At 32.0% G+C, this 19,215-nt stretch overlaps 1 protein-coding gene across 1 annotated transcript; it reads right to left on the bottom strand.

The window, feature by feature from the left end:
• Nucleotides 1–675: 675 nt before the first annotated feature.
• Nucleotides 676–19,198, bottom strand: LOC132758976 (probable tRNA N6-adenosine threonylcarbamoyltransferase). The gene is made up of 12 exons (XM_060750693.1): nt 19,104–19,198; nt 15,037–15,187; nt 12,805–12,924; nt 12,392–12,493; nt 11,256–11,329; nt 9,345–9,440; nt 6,702–6,751; nt 6,158–6,236; nt 4,102–4,258; nt 2,460–2,535; nt 1,905–2,003; nt 676–1,022 (listed from the first exon to the last, which is right to left on the bottom strand). The coding sequence occupies exons 2-12, from the start codon at nt 15,149–15,151 to the stop codon at nt 983–985; spliced, it is 1,008 nt and encodes a 335-aa protein (XP_060606676.1). The 5' UTR covers nt 15,152–15,187; nt 19,104–19,198; the 3' UTR covers nt 676–982.
• Nucleotides 19,199–19,215: the final 17 nt, after the last annotated feature.

The following is a 19,215-nucleotide window of genomic DNA, read 5'->3' as shown; positions in this document are numbered from 1 at the left end:
TTTGATAGGTCAATGTTTGAAATATACACAAAGACAGTTAAGATACAGCAAAAAATAAGTGATTCATTGCGGAGTTATCTCTCCGACCAGTATGCTCATTGTTTTTGACCATCAAGTTGTCCTGAATTAGTTATATATTTTAAAAGATTGAGTTTTGTAAGGATAATCGACTAGTAATTGTTAATGAAAAATAAAATATAAAAACAACCTAAACTAAAAAGACTGCCCCACTCTTTAAAAATCAAACGCTACCCATACATTCCCAACAATATTCATAGAAATTTCCATGGGCCACATGGATTATTGATTATTTTTGCATAGTAAAATATCAAATTGAACATAATTCTAGCAGAATGTGAAGTAATTTTCAGTTTTACCTTTGGACTTACCATTCACACTTGGATTGGCATAATGTCACTTTAAGATTGTATATAATGTACAGGCCTAGGACAGAATTAAGTCTTGTATACTGCAAGCTTATCATCATTATCATAGAAAGAAGAATGTTATAACAATCACTATGGCTACCTTAGATAATTCAGATATATAGAAAATAGTAATATATCTTATCTTTATAATAGTCGGAATTAATGAACATTAATAAAAGACATCATTTCATATTGACAGTTGAACAGAGTAGAGTAAAATAACTGGTGAAAAGAAGCAAGCCATCAATATATACAAATTGATTTATTTAGCAAGATACGAGTAATGCAGTTGTAAATGACATATTACAATGTATCAGATTATCATTTATATTTGTCTTGGATGCTGTCTTTATCAACACTGTCACATACTGCTCATTCTGTTACACTGAATTATATCCGGTCATTTTCCATGGAGCCTTCTGTTAGTTACAGAGCTTTCTGTTAGTCACAGTGATTTCTGTTAGTTCACGAGGTCATTATTAGTCCAAGAGCTCACTTTGAGTCAAAGAGCTGACTATTAGTTCAAGAGCTCAGCTCACGGTCTGCCCCATATCTCAGTCCCGCCATGTTACCTCCACCTCATCTGTTCTAAACCTGTTTGACAAATAAATATACTTCATATCATATTTCTATCAACAACATATTATACATTTATAGTTCCCTGTGTATGAGGGGATAATAGGAAATTATAGGAAGATATTATTGAATTAGTTACAATTGAAACATATAATAAGGCTATTTTATAATTGATTGAAGGCTATATTATTATAATTTAATGAAGCTGACAATTAATTGAAGGCTAGTAATAATTAATTAAAGGCTATTTTATTAGTTATTGAATTGAATTTTGGTGATACGATGATTCAGTTGGATTTTACAAGATATATTGATCTGGAACATGTTTCAATGCATCATATACATATATACATATAAGGGAAAAGTAAGCCTACTAGCTACTATGTTTTAAACTAAACAAAATTATTTGTATAATATTGGTAGATGATCACACAAGTATAATTTTTGTGAAATAATATCAAAATTATAAAGGAGAAGATTTACAAAGTTTCTCAGTACAATTATAGGTTAAATAGACCAGAACAACTAATTGCCATGTTTCTAACTTATTTGATCAATTTTGGAAGCTGGTCACTAAATGATTATTTCCTTGAAATATTATCAAAATCAGACCAAGTATTTTTGACATAGAGATTTTAAAGTCATTTTATTAATTTTTCTTTTGGTTACCATGGCAACCAGGGTTATTCTGCATTGAATGGTGCTTTAAAAGAGGATCATCGTTGGAACAATGCTATAAAGTATTGTATAATAGTGACCCGATGGTTTAAGTGTATATAATTCATAAAGAAAAGTGTGAAAAGATGTACTGCTGGATTCTGGAGAGTTTATGATCACAAAATATCTATAACCTTGAGCACTAACACGATCTATTGAGCTTAAAATTGAAATGTATAATACCTTTGTGTACATGATGTTTCTGCCAGTGAGGTTGTCTGTCCTGACTTATACATCAAATAACCAGCTTGTGCGATCATAGCTCCATTATCTATACAAAATCTGAATTAAACAAACTTTATGATGTTAGACAGTATACCAAATGTAACATTGTGAGAATCTAACTAATTGTAAGATGGGTGGTTTGGATATCATATGTAGTAAAATAACCACAGTTATTGCAGAAAAAAACCATGTCATTATGGTAGCTGATATATGCCATGTTACTTTTTTTGCCACTAGCGTATCTTTGTGTTTTTGCAATTTTGTGGCCAAGAAAACAAATTGAAAACAGAATTAAGCAAAAATACCACATAAAATTCAGGCTATCTATCCTTTCTTGTGCAAGAAACAATCGTTTATTTTAAGCTTTTCCTCAATGATAAAGAATATATATATTTTTTCACATCAAATTTACTGTTCATGAAGGCAGAAGCAGAAAAAATGTACTTTTAAGTGACTTTTTAAACAGATTTTTCTTAAGATGGAATTGGTACAATATTTTATATTGTTATTTACCTTTCATCTGTGGCATATAAATGAGCTCCTCTCTCTTTTGCCATAATATACATCATCTCTTGTAACCTCTCATTACCTGCTCATTTATAAAATACATGATATAATATAACACAAGTACTGATAAACCAATATACTTATACAAATAATGATTAACCTTTACATGCTGACTTTATGTTAAAGATTTGTCATGATTTGAATTTGGATAAGGTCATTCAAAGTTTAAAGGATTTCAGTATCAAAATACAGACAACCAGTATAAAGCTTGGTGAAACAGCATTTGTGTACATACTAGCCTGGCAAATCACATGACTCCAACACGATAAGGGTTACTATACTATTTTATATTCTTAAAGCTACATGCCTCCAGATGAGTCAAAATATTTCAATAAAATCAAACTTAGGAAAAATGTACTAAGATGTATGGTAAAAAGTAAAGTAAAAAGTTACAAGATTCAAGTAATATTTACATATTATGTGCAATTAATAACAGATTTTTCAGTATTCACAACTATATTTCTACTGCGTAACTAACACAGTAAAGGCTATTTATGCATATTATGACCACTTTTTGGTAATTTATGTGGTTTGTAAGTGCCATTGATAATGATTGATTTCTTCACAATATTACACATTCAAATACATTTTCAAAATTTTCATGGAAATTACCATGAATCTGGAGGCGTACTGCTTTAATGAAATTTTTTTTGTTGTTTTTTTTTGTCCTCTGTGTGGCCTACAAATTAAGAGGTTAGACATCTTGTGTTAATCATTCTTACAACATCATTTCTGATAGCCCTGCACCTAATATAACATAAAAAATCATAAAATGTTTGTGAAATATCAATCAATCATTTCACACCTTATAAAATATCACCAATGATATTTCAGCATTTGCATCATTCATTTGATGTTCCAATAGAAATCATTATTGAATCTAAACTTATCATATTAGCCTTGTTCAGAGTTCGAATAGTTCAAAAAATCCTTATCAAATGGACATTGTAACCCATACAGCCTGGTTTTCTTTTTCAGGGTTCAAAACATCTATATCAAATGACTATCATATTCTATCAAACCACCTTCTTTATTTTCAGTGTCCAAAAAATCCATATCAAATCCTTACTGTACTTGAAGTAATAAAATTCTGTCAAAATGTTAAAAATGATAGGGTGAAAAAAAAGGTCATTATACGTTGTTGAAAGCAATACTGATTCTATTGTTCTCATACAAAGCTGTAAAACCTAAATCAGACTCGGCTAGCACATTGTCTAATAAAGGTTTAACAGTTGTGCACTTGTCCAATAGAAATCAATATTGTACTCAACAATGTATATTCACCTCATATTATAGACAGTTTGTACACATATTGATGATATAGACTGCTTTACCCTGCACCAAACCTCCTCCAATCAGTTACACTAAGAGAGGGATGTATCTAGTTAGCTCATGGTGTTTATAGCCAGTCTCCACTCCAGCCTGCACCTTGAATTATACTGCTACATGTAGGTAATTATGAAGGTGTCTTACACAAACAATGCTGGAAAGTTCCTGTATCAGGCCCTAACTTTCTTAATGAAATAAATGCCTCACATTACTACAAAAAATAAAGCATTAAAGAAGTCCAGTATATAAACATACTTACATCCTACACCTCCAACAATGAGGACTTCCTGTGAACCACAATGTGCCATTGCTCGCTCTGTAATCTCTATCAACATAGCAAACACTGTCTCTTGTAGTGAGAAACATAAATCTTCTGGTGTATATTCACCGGATTCAATAAGACCAACAGCCTTTTCCTGTAAAATGAGAAAATCATATAATTCTTACATATATCTGTTATCAACAATACTAAATGTACTCAAGGGCATGGGTGTAAGTTAAAATGTATCAGAAAACCTTAAAATCCTAAATTTAGTATCATTTCAATTGGTTTTATATAGAAAAATAAAGCTTTCAAGGGTAGAAAAAATCTGAACTTTAGACAAATGCCTGAAAACTTAAAAGGATGTGAGGGGAGTGTTGACCTAGTGATCTTAGTGTCTTACTCAAGGTTACAGTTACACTGGGATGATGATGTATACTACATAAAGCATTTGCAACTACATGTAACAAACAATACCAGATTATAACTAGGTGACGCTAAGAATTTGAGATAATTATAGCAGTATCATGTTCGAGTATTTAATATGCCAGACTAATAATCAACAGGTTGCTGAATACATGGGTTCAAACCATGTCAGTGGCAAGTCATTGTTTCACTGAGGAAGAAATTTTACACTCATTGCCAATACTGGTTGGTTCCAGGAACAAATTTTGGAGTGCTTCAATAAGCTTACAGTCTTCTACACAACAAACTAAAATAAATTCTGCATAAACTTCTATAAAAAGGGATCTTCGTTACAGTAAAAGTAAAATAAGGCCAGAATACAATTCAAGATTCTTGTATATATGTACAACTGTCACGTTGGAAATGCACCAACTTATTTGACCGACCTGCTTACACCTAAAGTTCAAAAACGTTCTCTGAGATCATCATCATTTTCAGTTGACAGTTATGAAGTGCCTTTTAATAAGTGTAAAACTTTCAGTGACAGAAGTTTCAGTACAATCGGCCCGAAACTCTGGAATGATCTTCCATTAAATATCAGACAATGCTCATCAGTTGATAGTTTCAAGAAACACTTGAAGACTCATTTCTTCAGAGACTATTTTAATCTTTTTTAGTCAAAGTCAGTAAAGTGTAGAAACTAAGAGACAATGTTTTTCTGCGCATTACCTCTGTGATGAATATCTGATTTTACAATGTATTTATTATCCAAGTAACATTTGCATGTCTTTTACCATGTCCTTTAATAATATAGCCATATTTTTAATTATTTTAAATAACATTACATGTACTTTCTTTTATTTGTGATACCATGTTTTAGATTTAGATTTAGAATTAATTGTTTTATTATTCTTAAACTACATTTATTTATTACTTTTAATGTTCTGATGTGATATTGTACAACGCCATTGAATATGTATTATATGTAGAAATAGGCGTTTAAGCAAATAAAACAGTTTCAGTTTCAAAATATAAAAGAATATTATTCGACTATTAACACCTAAAGCAAAGATTAATTTACAGGGTGACCACCACCAGTCTCTCAAGGAATATTCTAACACTGGGATAAGATCTGATAATACTATCATTGGGCATGTACATAAATATAATTTCGTTCTTGAAAATAAAGATAAAGAAAGCACAGTGTTAAGTCATCTTTTCCTTTAAAAAGTACAGATATGAGATATTTTGTATCACCCTGAATGTAAAGAACCAAACAGAATAAATAGTGTTAACTTAAATTTCAAATACTATCTGTCGTAAGGGCACACTCCAATAAAGTTAATACACAGGAAATATGTCCCTAAATGTCCAGCACTGTCAGGTTTCCTGACAAATAAATAAAACACACATGTCCTATGTTTCCCTGCAAATAAATTTTAGGTTATTTTTTCTTTCAATTCCTCAGACAAGTTATGGCTAATAAAGTTGCTATATAATATTAAAGGTAAAAGGTTCCTTCCAACAGATTTGATCAAATCAATGTGTAGTTATGAAGATATTTTTTCCAATTTGTTTTTATCCAGGTGGTCTTTAACACAGGTGTGCCTATACCCTAGTTTAATGTAAATATAAGACTATAAAATACCTCAATATATGATAGTAACCCTGAGAAAGATACATCCATTCCTTTTACAGCGTATGGTAACTCAAGGAACTTTTTACCTCTGTAAATATAATTGTACTAAATTTTACTAAAGCATCTGTTGCACTAAAATATGATATTATTTGGAGGACATTTATGACCTATCTAAAATCTTATCACGAGTTCCTAATAAAATATATACAAAACTAAATTTTTTTCACCTTTATTATTAAATGTGTATATTCTAATACTTAAAGTCTGTTTACTAAGTGCCTCTAAAGATAAAATTTAACTTTGTTGTGTTTCATATATATATTATGTAATTTTAATTTCTGCCCAAACTTAACTGTACTCTGTGAATTGTTTCCAGCAAAAACTAGCACATGTAATGTAACTGCTAAATATTGTTTACCTACTTTATTAGAAAATATCCAACATGACAAACAAATAGAACCTTTTGTGTGTAAAATGTCACCATTTTCATACTGAATAAGTAACTTTAAATCATTATCTATTATAGTCTTGTATCATTTAAATTTAAACTTACTTTTTAGCCAACTGTTCAATATTATAACCTGGACTTGGATCATTGGATAACTGTAAAAATTGAAGTTAAAAGTTCAATTAATATTCAATCATATTTGTTCAAATTTACAAAATATATCCTTTATCAACAAGATAAAATGCTCAACAAAAATATATCCTTTAACAAGATAAAATGATCAACAAAGTATATCCTTTATCAACAAGACAAAATGATCAACAAAGTATATCCTTTATCAACAAGATAAAATGATCAACAAAGTATATCCTTTATCAACAAGATAAAATGATCAACAAAGTATATCCTTTATCAACAAGACAAAATGATCAACAAAGTATATCCTTTATCAACAAGATAAAATGATCAACAAAGTATATCCTTTAGCAACAAGACAAAATGATCAACAAAGTATATCCTTTATCAACAAGATAAAATGATCAACAAAGTATATCCTTTATCAACAAGACAAAATGATCAACAAAGTATATCCTTTATCAACAAGATTAAATGATCAACAAAGTATATCCTTTAGCAACAAGATAAAATGATGGACAAAGTAGCTTAATGCAGCATTACAAATGACTTGATGAACAAGAGGGCCATGATGGCCCTGAAGTCGCTCACCTGTATATAGCCCCCCCCCCGGCCCAATTTTTACCCAAGGGCTTTTATTTGTTTATTTGAACAGACTTGGTAGACACCCATAAGAAGATGTTTCATGCAAAACATCTAAGTTCTAGCTCATTGGGTTTTTTAAAAGAAGATTTTTTAAGTTTTTACTATACACATAGAGTAAAAAACAATGACACCCCTCGGGCAGGGCCAGTTTTGACCCCTGGGCTTTTATTTGAACAAACTTTGTAGATATTTACTTAAAGATGTTGCATGCTTAATATCTAAACTCTAGTTATTTGGGTTTTTTCAAAGAAGATTTTTAAGTTTTTGCTATGTATATAAGGAAAATCAATGACCCCCGGGGCGGGGCCAGTTTTGACCCCAGGGCTTTTATTTGAACATACTTGGTAGACACCCATTAGAACATGTCTCATGCTAAATATCTTAGCTCTAGCTCTTTGGGTTCTTTAAAAGAAGATTTTATAAGTTTTTACTATATGCATATAAGGAAAATCAATGACCCCTGGGGAGGGGCCAATTTGGACCCCAGGGGTTTTATTTGAACAAACTTGGTAGACATTCACTAGAAGATGTTTCATGCCAAATATATAAGCTTTAGCTCTTACAGTTCTTTAAAAGAAGATTTTTTAAGTTTTTACTATATGCATATAGGGAAAATCAATGACCCCCTGGGGCGGGGCCAATTTTGACCCCAGGGCTTTTATTTGAACAAACTTGGTAGACATTTACTAGAAGATGTTTTATGCCAAATATCTAAGCTCTAGCTCTTACGGTTCTTTAAAAGAAGATTTTTTAAGTTTAAACTATATGCATATAGGGAAATCAATTACCCCCCAGGGCGGGGCCAATTTTGACCCCAGGGCTTTTATTTGAACAAACTTGGTAGACATTCACTAGAAGATGTTTCATGCCAAATATCTAAGCTCTAGCTCTTTGGGTTCTTTAAAAGAAGATTTTTTAAGTTTTTACTTTATGCATATAGGGAAAATCAATGACCCCCTGGGGCGGGGCCAATTTTGACCCCAGGGCTTTTATTTGAACAAACTTGGTAGACATTCACTAGAAGATGTTTCATGCCAAATATCTAAGCTCTAGCTCTTACAGTTCTTTAAAGGAAGATTTTTTAAGTGTTTACTATATGCATATAGGGAAAATCAATGACCCCCCGGGGCGGGGCCAATTTTGACCCCAGGGCTTTTATTTGAACAAACTTGGTAGACACTCACTAGAAGATGTTCCATGCCAAAAATCTTAGCTCTAGCTCTTACAGTTCTTTAAAAGAAGATCTTTTAAGTTTTTACTATATGCATATAGGGAAAATCAATGACCCCCCGGGGGCGGGGCCAATTTTGACCCCAGGGCTTTTATTTGAACAAACTTGGTAGACACTCATTAGAAGATGTTTCATGCCAAATATCTAAGCTCTAGCTCTTAGGGTTGTTTAAAAGAAGATATTTAAAGATTTTTCTTTCGGTTGCCATGGCAACCAGAGTTCTGCATGGAATTAAATTCTTTGAACAATTTTTAAAGGTGACCACCAAAGGAACATTCCTGTGAAGTTTGGATGAAATTGGCTCAGTGGTTTATGAGGAGATGTCATTTAAAGCAAAAGTTTACGGACGGACGACGGACGGACGACGGACGGACGGACGGACGGACGCCGGACGAAAAGCGATCACAAAAGCTCACCCTGTCACTTTGTGACAGGTGAGCTAAAAATAAGTGTAAAGTTTTCATGCATTAACACTTGCATGTAATTATATAGTCCAAATTACATTATAAAAACTTAGTTTCCTGGTTTAAGTTAAAATTATATCATTCAGAATGTACAAAGGGTCAAGTTGGCCTGACTCTATACCAGGGACAAAAGTCACAATGAACAGATTTTCAAGCTGGCATGATTTTATACAGATGAGAAAAAACGGGATGAACAGATGTTCAAGCTGGCCTGGGTCTGGACTGGTTAACACTAGAAATAAACAAACAGTTAAATGTATATTATATATATACCTTTAATACTCTAGCAAATCTATCAAGACAGTTACCAACTGCTATATCAATTGTCTCTCCAAATATTCTATATCTTTTCTGTAAATATGCTATCACCTGGAAAACATCAATATTTAGGTTGCAACATATAAACGATTGTAAAACAACTGAGCCGCGCCATGACAAAACCAACATAATGGGTTTGCGACCAGCATGGATCCAGACCAGCCTGCGCATCCACGCAGTCTGATCAGGATCCATGCTGTTCGCTATCAGTTTCTCTACTTGTTATAGGGTTTGTAAGCGAACAGCATGGATCCTGATCAGACTGCGCGAATGCGCAGGCTGGTCTGGATCCATGCTGGTCGCAAACGCATTATGTTGGTTTTGTCGTGACACGGCTCAACTCTTAACAGGAAAGAAATACCTCATACAACAATCAAGTACTAAGTAAAAAAAGCTTAATCCTAAGTTTAATAATAAAATCATCAAGAAATATTTAGCCAAATTCACAACAATGTTGTAATTTAATGTGATGGCATAATACCAAACTAATTAAGATCAACTTGTATAGAAAGAGTGTCTATATTATGCTAAGGTATTAAAATCTCTATCATCAATACAGTTATTTTGTTTGTGTGGGATTGCACTGTATTTCAATGATAACTAGAAATGTGTCCATAGGACACGGATGCCCCCACACGCCACTGTTCTGTCAATCTTATGACTCTAGGTCAAATATTTTTTGGACTACATGTGCCACAACTTGAAAACTAAAAATCAACAAAGGGCCATAATTCTGTTAAATTTGGTCGCAGCATAAATTCCTTCCTTTACTACCATCTATACATTAAGGTTGTAAATCCCTGGAAGTTTAAGCAAAATCTGCCATCCGATTTAAGAGGAGTTGCATTCACAAAATTTCTACATCAAAGTATATAGTGAAAAAATCATCAAAGGGCCATAATTCTGTAAAATTTGGTCACAGCAAAAATTCCTTCCTTTACTACCATCTACACCTTAAGGTTGTTCATCCCTGTAAGTTTAAGCAAAATCTGCCATCCGGTTTAAGAGGAGTTGCGTTCACAAAATTTCTACATAGTATATAATGAAAAAATCAACAAAGGGCCATAATTCTGTTAAATTTGGTCGCAACAAAAATTCCTTCCTTTACTACCATCCACACATTAAGGTTGTTCATCCCTGTAAGTTTAAGCAAAATCTGCCAACAGGTTTAAGAGGAGTTGCGTTCACAAAATTTCTACATAGTATCTAGTGAAAAAATCAACAAAGGGCCATAATTCTGTTAAATTTGGTCACAGCGAAAATTCCTTCCTTTACTACCATCTACACATTAAGGTTGTTCATCCCTGTAAGTTTAAGCAAAATCTGCCATCCGGTTTAAGAGGAGTTGCGTTCACAAGATTTCGGGACGTACGGACGGACGGACGGACGGACTGACTGACTGACTGACGGATTGACGGACGGACGGACAAGTGCAACGCTATATGCTCCCACATTGTGGGGGCATAAAAATGCTTAGGGGTATGTCATTAAGATGTAAAGGAGTATTTAAACAATAAAATATAAAGTTATACATTACAATGTTATCAATGAATGGAAAGGCCCATTATGTCTCAGAAATGCTATCAGTTTTGTTTCTCAAAAACGTTTTTTTTATTTTTTGCATCTTGTTACAGTTTTCATAGAATACTTATTTTCCATATTTGGCCGCTTTTGTTTTTTTGGCTAAGTAAATTATTATTTCGTATTGAAGTCAAAATACTAGTACTTTGTTTACTTTTTGTTTCTTTATGACACATACCTACATGTTCAGTGTTAATTTATCAGTTGTTAAACATCTTACATGCCCTTAATCCATTATTAAAACTTAATTAAGCACATGTTTGGCATAATGTGCCTTTAATATACCTGTGTATTACCACCACTAACATACAAAACTGTTGGGTTCTCTGCTCCTGTCACTAAGCGTCCCATTTCTATATCTTAACACAGTCAAGGAAAAATAATTCATACCTTACTACAGGATCAGTCTCTGGCACATTTTCCACTGTGATACATTTACCATTTTGAAACATTCTCATCTATGACACATTTCCCAAAATGATACATTTACCACTATGATACATTTACCACTGTGATACATTTACCACTATGGCCTGTTTACCATAATGATACATTTACCACTATGGCCTGTTTACCATAATGATACATTTACCACTATGGCCTGTTTACCATAATGATACATTTACCACTATGGTACATTTACCACTGTGATACATTTACCTATGTGATACATATATCACTATGATACATATATCACTTTGATACATATATCACTTTGATATATTTACCATTATGACATGTTTTATCTCTGTGATACATTTACATCTGTGATACATACATCACTATGATTCAATTACCACTATGACATGTTTAATCTCTGTGATATATTTACCTGTGTGATACATATACATCTGTGATGCATATATCACTATGAATAATTTACCACTATGACACATTTACCTCTGTGATACACTTACCACATTAGCCCTTTACTGAATCAAAGAAAATTTACTGTTACCTATAATTTTCATCGTAATCTAAGTACCTATTTTTCTCTTCTTTTCTATTCTTCTTTTATTTGGGGGACAGGGGGGGTGGGGGGTGGGGTTACCTTGCATTCACACCCAACATAGTATTGGTCATATTGCAACTTCCCAGTTTTACCTCAGGTGCCCACTGGTGCATTATTTCAGGCACACAAGGGCACCAGAGTAGAACCACTAATGTTCCGTAAACTAGCTGCATTGTTTCCTCACATGAAAGAATCCAGTCCCAGTCGGGGTTCGAATCAACAGCAGTCAGGACAAGCAGTTTTAAATTAACAACCTTAACCACTCAGCAAAGAATGCCTCACCTATTTTCAGCTCTGACAGACAAAAATCGAGATGGACAAAAGACAAATCTATGTCCATTAACCTTTGACGGGGATAATAAGGAAAAGTATCATAAACATAATAGAACAGCAAGTTGATCAAGGATACGTCCAATACAATGATTTACAGCTACTATTGGTTTATTCCACAACTGGGCAACAGTACGAGCGACAAGAGCTGTTGAAACCAACGGTGCTCCCATACCTGGCCCTGTAAAAAAGAAAAATAGTCTGTAACTGAACAGTATAAATGGCAACAAGAAGGAAATATATGAATCCAACAAGTTAAACAGTTTAACAATCATGCTTTCCAACTTCTAACATTTTCCACTTATTTTTACAAAAGTTATTTGATAAAATCTATCTGGTGCAAAAATAAACTCAAGGTATGTTAAAATAATGATAGCACAGACTTTATAAAGTAATGTTCCATAAAATCTAATTCATGTTTATAAAACACTCATAAAGTAATATTCCATTAAATCTAATTCATGTTTATAAAACAGAAATTAAATATCATGCCTTTTGTGTAACATATAACATCAATATCTTGTGGTTTAAGACAAGCCTCCTTCAGTGCTTTATGTAAAACTTCTAGTGCCACAGCTTGATGGTGCTTAGCAGTATCTCGTGGTAAAAACCCTGCACATATAAGATATTACAAATAGTGGTGGATCTTGTGGTAAAAACCCTACACATATAAGATATTACAAATAGTGGTGAATCAAGTGGTAAAACCCTGCACATATAAGATGTTACAAATAGTGGTGAATCTAGTGGTAAAAACCCTGCAAATATAAGATGTTACAAATAGTAGTGATCTTTGTGGTAAAAACCCTGCACATATAAGATATTACAAATAGTGGTGAATCTAGTGGTAAAAACCCTGCACATATAAGATGTTACAAATAGTGATGAATCTAGTGGTAAAAACCCTGCACATATAAGATGTTACAAATAGTGATGAACCAAGTGGTAAAAACCCTGCACATATAAGATGTTACAAATAGTGGTGAATCTAGTGGTAAAAACCCTGCACATATAAGATGTTACAAATAGTGGTGGATCTTGTGGTAAAAAACCCTACACATATAAGATATTACAAATAGTGGTGAATCAAGTGGTAAAACCCTGCACATAAGATGTTACAAATAGTGACGAATCAAGTGGTAAAAACCCTGCACATATAAGATGTTACAAATAGTGGTGAATCTAGTGGTAAAAACCCTGCACATATAAGATATTACAAATAGTGGTGAATCTAGTGGTAAAAACCCTGCACATATAAGATATTACAAATAGTGGTGAATCTAGTGGTAAAAACCCTGCACATATAAGATGTTACAAATAGTGGTGAATCTAGTGGTAAAAAACCCTACACATATAAGATGTTACAAATAGTGGTGGATCTTGTGGTAAAACCCTACACATATAAGATATTACAAATAGTGGTGAATCAAGTGGTAAAACCCTGCACATAAGATGTTACAAATAGTGACGAATCAAGTGGTAAAAACCCTGCACATATAAGATGTTACAAATAGTGGTGAATCTAGTGGTAAAAACCCTGCACATATAAGATATTACAAATAGTGGTGAATCTAGTGGTAAAAACCCTGCACATAAGCTGTTACAAATAGTGATGAATCAAGTGGTAAAAACCATGCACATATAAGATGTTACAAATAGTGGTGAATCTAGTGGTAAAAAACCCTACACATATAAGATGTTACAAATAGTGGTGGATCTTGTGGTAAAACCCTACACATATAAGATATTACAAATAGTGGTGAATCAAGTGGTAAAACCCTGCACATAAGATGTTACAAATAGTGACGAATCAAGTGGTAAAAACCCTGCACATATAAGATGTTACAAATAGTGGTGAATCTAGTGGTAAAAACCCTGCACATATAAGATATTACAAATAGTGGTGAATCTAGTGGTAAAAACCCTGCACATATATGATATTACAAATAGTGGTGAATCTAGTGGTAAAAACCCTGCACATATTAGATGTTACAAATAGTGATGAATCAAGTGGTAAAAACCCTGAACATATAAGATTTTACAAAAAGTGGTGAATCTAGTGGTAAAAACCCTGAACATATAAGATGATACAAAAAGTGGTGAATCTAGTGGTAAAAACCCTGAACATATAAGATGTTACAAATAGTGATGAATCAAGTGGTAAAAACCCTGAACATATAAGATGTTACAAAAAGTGGTGAATCTAGTGGTAAAAACCCTGCAGATATAAGATAGTACAAATAGTGGTGAATCTAGTTGTAAAAACCCTGCATACATATCAGATAATTTTATGGTTCTGTATCTTGTGGTAAAAACCCTTCCTGAATGTAAAATGTCAAATAATTGGCATGCAAAAATTTTATGAAAACATTTATTTACATATGATAAAGGTATAATGCTAGTGTTGCATTAACATGTTTTTATTATGTAAAAAAGAATCACAGGAAAGTATGTCTTAAATTTACTACCAGATAAAACTACAGTATGGCAATCTGACCAATAGCTGGCTGATTTTGTTCAATACACTGTGCATATAATGTAAATTCTGAATACTGCATAAATATTATAAAGGATTTTTCCATATTTAACTGAGCTGCCACAAGTAGCCTTGGCAGAATCCAAATCAAATTGTTAGCAAAATTCCATTTATAATCATAAAGATTAACCATGGAAAGTTTTCAAAGAGAGTAAGTTCATTATATAAATTCATTGAGGTATATTAACCTTGTCCAGGTGGTGTGATGTAAGTATCTCTCGGGTTAGACAACACTTCTCCATCTCTTATTATACCAATACCTAGCTTGTTAGCACTGCCCTCGAACCCTATAGCTATCACCATGACTACCACTCTCTATATATCATACATGTATCATCTCTGAAAAAAACAAAGATAAAATGTTATTCCAACACTTTGACGTTTCACACTATTTCAACAGTTTTATATAACTCATTTGAGGTATATTGTTAGACATGGTCTTATTTATATAATGTAGAAGTAGGTCACTGGCCACATGAAAAGTTATACTGTCTGAATGTCCAAAAATAAAAAGGTAAGTCACAAGATGAATTCCATGGCCATACATTGTCAAGTATTCTTCTAGAAATAAACTATAAGTGACAAAATAATTAAGAACATAGCTTCAAAAATGCTTAGGTCTGTCAGTTGGTCGTGGTCACACACTTGAGGTTAATGTTTATTAGAATAAACCAAATCTACCTATGTCAAGACTTACTGAGTACATGGTATTGTTTTAAAGTTTCAATTCATAAATCTCAGGTTTTAGAAAATGACATATGTCTTCCAAGCTAATTGCACAATAAATAACATTTTCCACAACATGACACATGTTTGTTTATGAAATCATGACAAATTTGTTGGCTCACAGAAAAATACAAAACTTCGTATAAAACAGTATGGAAAGGAAACATTCAACTATCTCCCACATGTGGGCATGGACTTTATTTTCATGAGTGGATTCAAGGTAATCAAAATAAAATATGGCCCAATTTGCTCTCTGTTCATTAGAATGTTTTTACAGTAATTGTTTAAATATCCATTAATGACAGTATGAAAAAACAGTCTGTGAAATGGGTCAAACGGTTCATGCTGAATTAATTAGGCTATATTTGTTAGAGAATTATGTCCGATCTCTAAATAAAATGCGTCAAACAGTGCTGAAAACCATTCCTTTCCTTTCACATCAAAGAAAAGGGTTATATGTTATCTTTATGAAATGGGAGTTGTTGTTTGGTTTTTTTTCAACATTGTCAAAATAGTCAAGTGGAAAACAAGTTCCATGTTCAAGACAAGGTCGTAATAATATACAAAAATATTTTGAAGTAAAAAAAAAATATCCATGGTGTATTACGACAATGCAGTTCAAAGAGGTGAGCCATTCTCATAACGCCAAGTGGCTGTGAGAAAATTCAGTTTGACGAAAATTACAATTCAACAAAAAATTCAATCTTAAAGTTATAATGATTTACCTATATGATTTTCAAAGAATAATATGGGGAAGTCACAGGCTTTGGCTTCCCCGGCTATAGACTACATGTGTATATTTAAAAGAAAATCAAATAAAAAACAATTAAAGAATACAGCGTTTTTTTTCTCTACTTTGGGAATGGTGCCGGTACCAGACTGATTGGGAAAAAAATGCGTTATTTTGACTAAAATTGGGAATTTTTTTAATGCATTTTTTCAGCTACAAATGAGATTAGACATCATGAATAAAGATAGCTAACAGCTTCTACTGTCAAAATAGAACTATTGGGTGGTAATTTATATGAATATGTTGGATTGACTTGATTTTAGAAAAATCACTTGGCCTTGTGGGCATTTTGAACAGCCATTTTGGGAATTTTACATTGGAAATTGGGAATTTTAATGTCTATTTTCTATTGGGAATGGTACCGTTTTAGGGTAGTAGTTATATAAAGAAAAAAAACACTGGAATATATAGAATTCTAAAATAATATCTATCAATGAAGTTTTCAGTGTCAGTTCTAGTTGGGCGCCACCATTTTCAATGTAACTCAATGATAATAGGGTATTCCGATAAAGAACAAACGCAACTTTTTGGATTAATAATATTATTAATTATATCATGGAGGTATGACGAAATACCGATATGAATTCGTATTCGCCAATATGAAGAGAATACTGAATTATGAATATCATTTTCATAAAATTTTGGCATAGGGTCAAATATTTACACTATAATTAATATATAACTTAGTGAAAAAAGTATAAATAATATTTCATAAGCGTAGTTTTTTATATACATGTATACAGTATCAAAATAATGGTTCATATTTGGTATTCTTGTCATTTTGTCACAATAATTTGCAACCAATGCATTAAATTCATTTAATTTTATTCAATGACATGATGCAAGTAAATAATATTTGAAGTCTTTGTTTACAAAACTATTTCAGACAAAGTTCATTTATATCTGTTTAATATTCACAATCGGTAAACCATATCCTCGTTCTTATTCACGAATATGAATTAAATTTTTATAGTATCAAGTCACAGTCAAACAGTAACTTTATTACTTTGCTAATTTAAACTTTTATCTATGTTAAAACAAGGTTTTTTTCCGGCTTTTATTAGTGACCGAAATAATTTGGCAAAAGGACTATTATTTTTATTATATATAAAACGTTAGAAATAAAACGAAAAAAACTTTTGTATTCATAAACGGTATTTTGGCCAAGGTGGCTAAATTAGGCCATCCTTAAAAAAATGTTTGTTTGCAGTAACGCGACCGACTCACAAAATTTGCCCCTACTCAAAAGGTTTTTTCATGGTCTGGATAAAAAAAAATTTTTTTTTGAATCAGAAAATTATGCCTTGTGCTTTGTTTTTGTTCTTTTAAAGGTTAATAGAAGAAATAAAATGTAGGTATTATTTAATTAGAATTCATTTATCAATTTATTAATTGTTACCAGATTATCAAAGCATATATTGTCCAGCATTTTGAAATTCCATGTTTATTTGGGAGTACAGTTCAATAAAAAAAAAAAAAAAAAAAAAAAAAAAAAATCGACCTACCTTAGTACCCACCTTGAAAATTCTGGGTCGGGTTACTGCAAACAAACATTTTTTTAAGGATGGCCTTATATATAATAAATCTAATGTTAAATTTTACCCAGCAAATATTAACCATCATAAATGTAAGTTATAGTTTGAAATATCTATTTCTATACTTTTGTGAGCTAATTTATATACTGATATAATAATAAGGTTCATGTTCATCATTCTCATTCATATTCGGGTATCTTTCTGGTCACAGTAATTAATTTACAACCAAAATCAGAAATTTATTTTCTTTCATTAAAATACATATGATACAAGTAAATAATAGTCTCTGTTGACGAAATAAGCAGGTCTAGGATTTCATGATATTTATGGACTGTCCGTAAATTTTCGGACGATCCATAATTTTACAGATTTTTTTATCTGTAAATTTACAGATATAAGTAAGAAAAAACTAGAAGTTGCATTCAAATTCAAAACCGCAGGTTAAAATTAATAAGATTACATATCATATGAATAAATGTAACAGTATGGTATTGAGATTCAGAACAATTTTAAGACTTTCAATTTTCACTTTTAACAAAAATTTCAAGATGAAACTCACACCATTACCTTTTTAAATATAAACAATCAATAAAACAACTTGTCTTAAGCTGCAGATTTTAGTGTAAAATAAAAATGGCAAATTTAACATTGAATATCTGTAAATTTATGAATTAAAAAATTCTAATCTATAAATTTACAGACATCATAAAATCCTAGACGGCAGACCTGATAAATCCCATAAGAGCTGATTTTATGAAAATATTCAGATATGTTACTCCTGTTCATATTCGCAAATATGAATTCATATTCGATATTAAGACATATCGTATCATGGAGCTAAATATTGTATATATATATCTGTGATAATATACCTCAAGTATTTCAAGTGAAAACGGAAGAGGTGCATAAAATACCTAATGGAAAAATGAACTATTTTTTTAAGCATCTTCCCCGTTCATAGGCTTTGCCTAATTTCATATAATGCAAAGCAAATATATCTAAAATCTACGTTGAGCATAAAGATTAATTAAAATATGGGTCGAAATCGTTGTGGGGCGAATCGTCAGTAAGTCGAATTGTTATATTATCCTGGCAAGTACCCATAAACACAAAGGTTTCAGTAGGAAGCAAAATGCACGGAAGTATTAAGATTCTATAAATGATCAGAAAAACATTCCGCCGTCATCAAATAAAATTTGATTACCATAAATACGAAAACCACACGAAAAACGATTTGGCGGTGTTGATTTTCACGTTTGCATCTTTCTTACGCGATGCACCGTTCAATGAAGAAATCGGTCTATTGGAAAGTGGAG

The sequence above is a fragment of the Ruditapes philippinarum genome, unplaced genomic scaffold (genome assembly GCF_026571515.1).
Source record: "Ruditapes philippinarum isolate M1 unplaced genomic scaffold, ASM2657151v2 ctg5131_1_1_1_1, whole genome shotgun sequence".
Taxonomy (NCBI): domain Eukaryota; kingdom Metazoa; phylum Mollusca; class Bivalvia; order Venerida; family Veneridae; genus Ruditapes; species Ruditapes philippinarum.
Note: the sequence above shows the minus strand (reverse complement) of the source record. Positions and strands in the feature narration are given on the sequence as shown.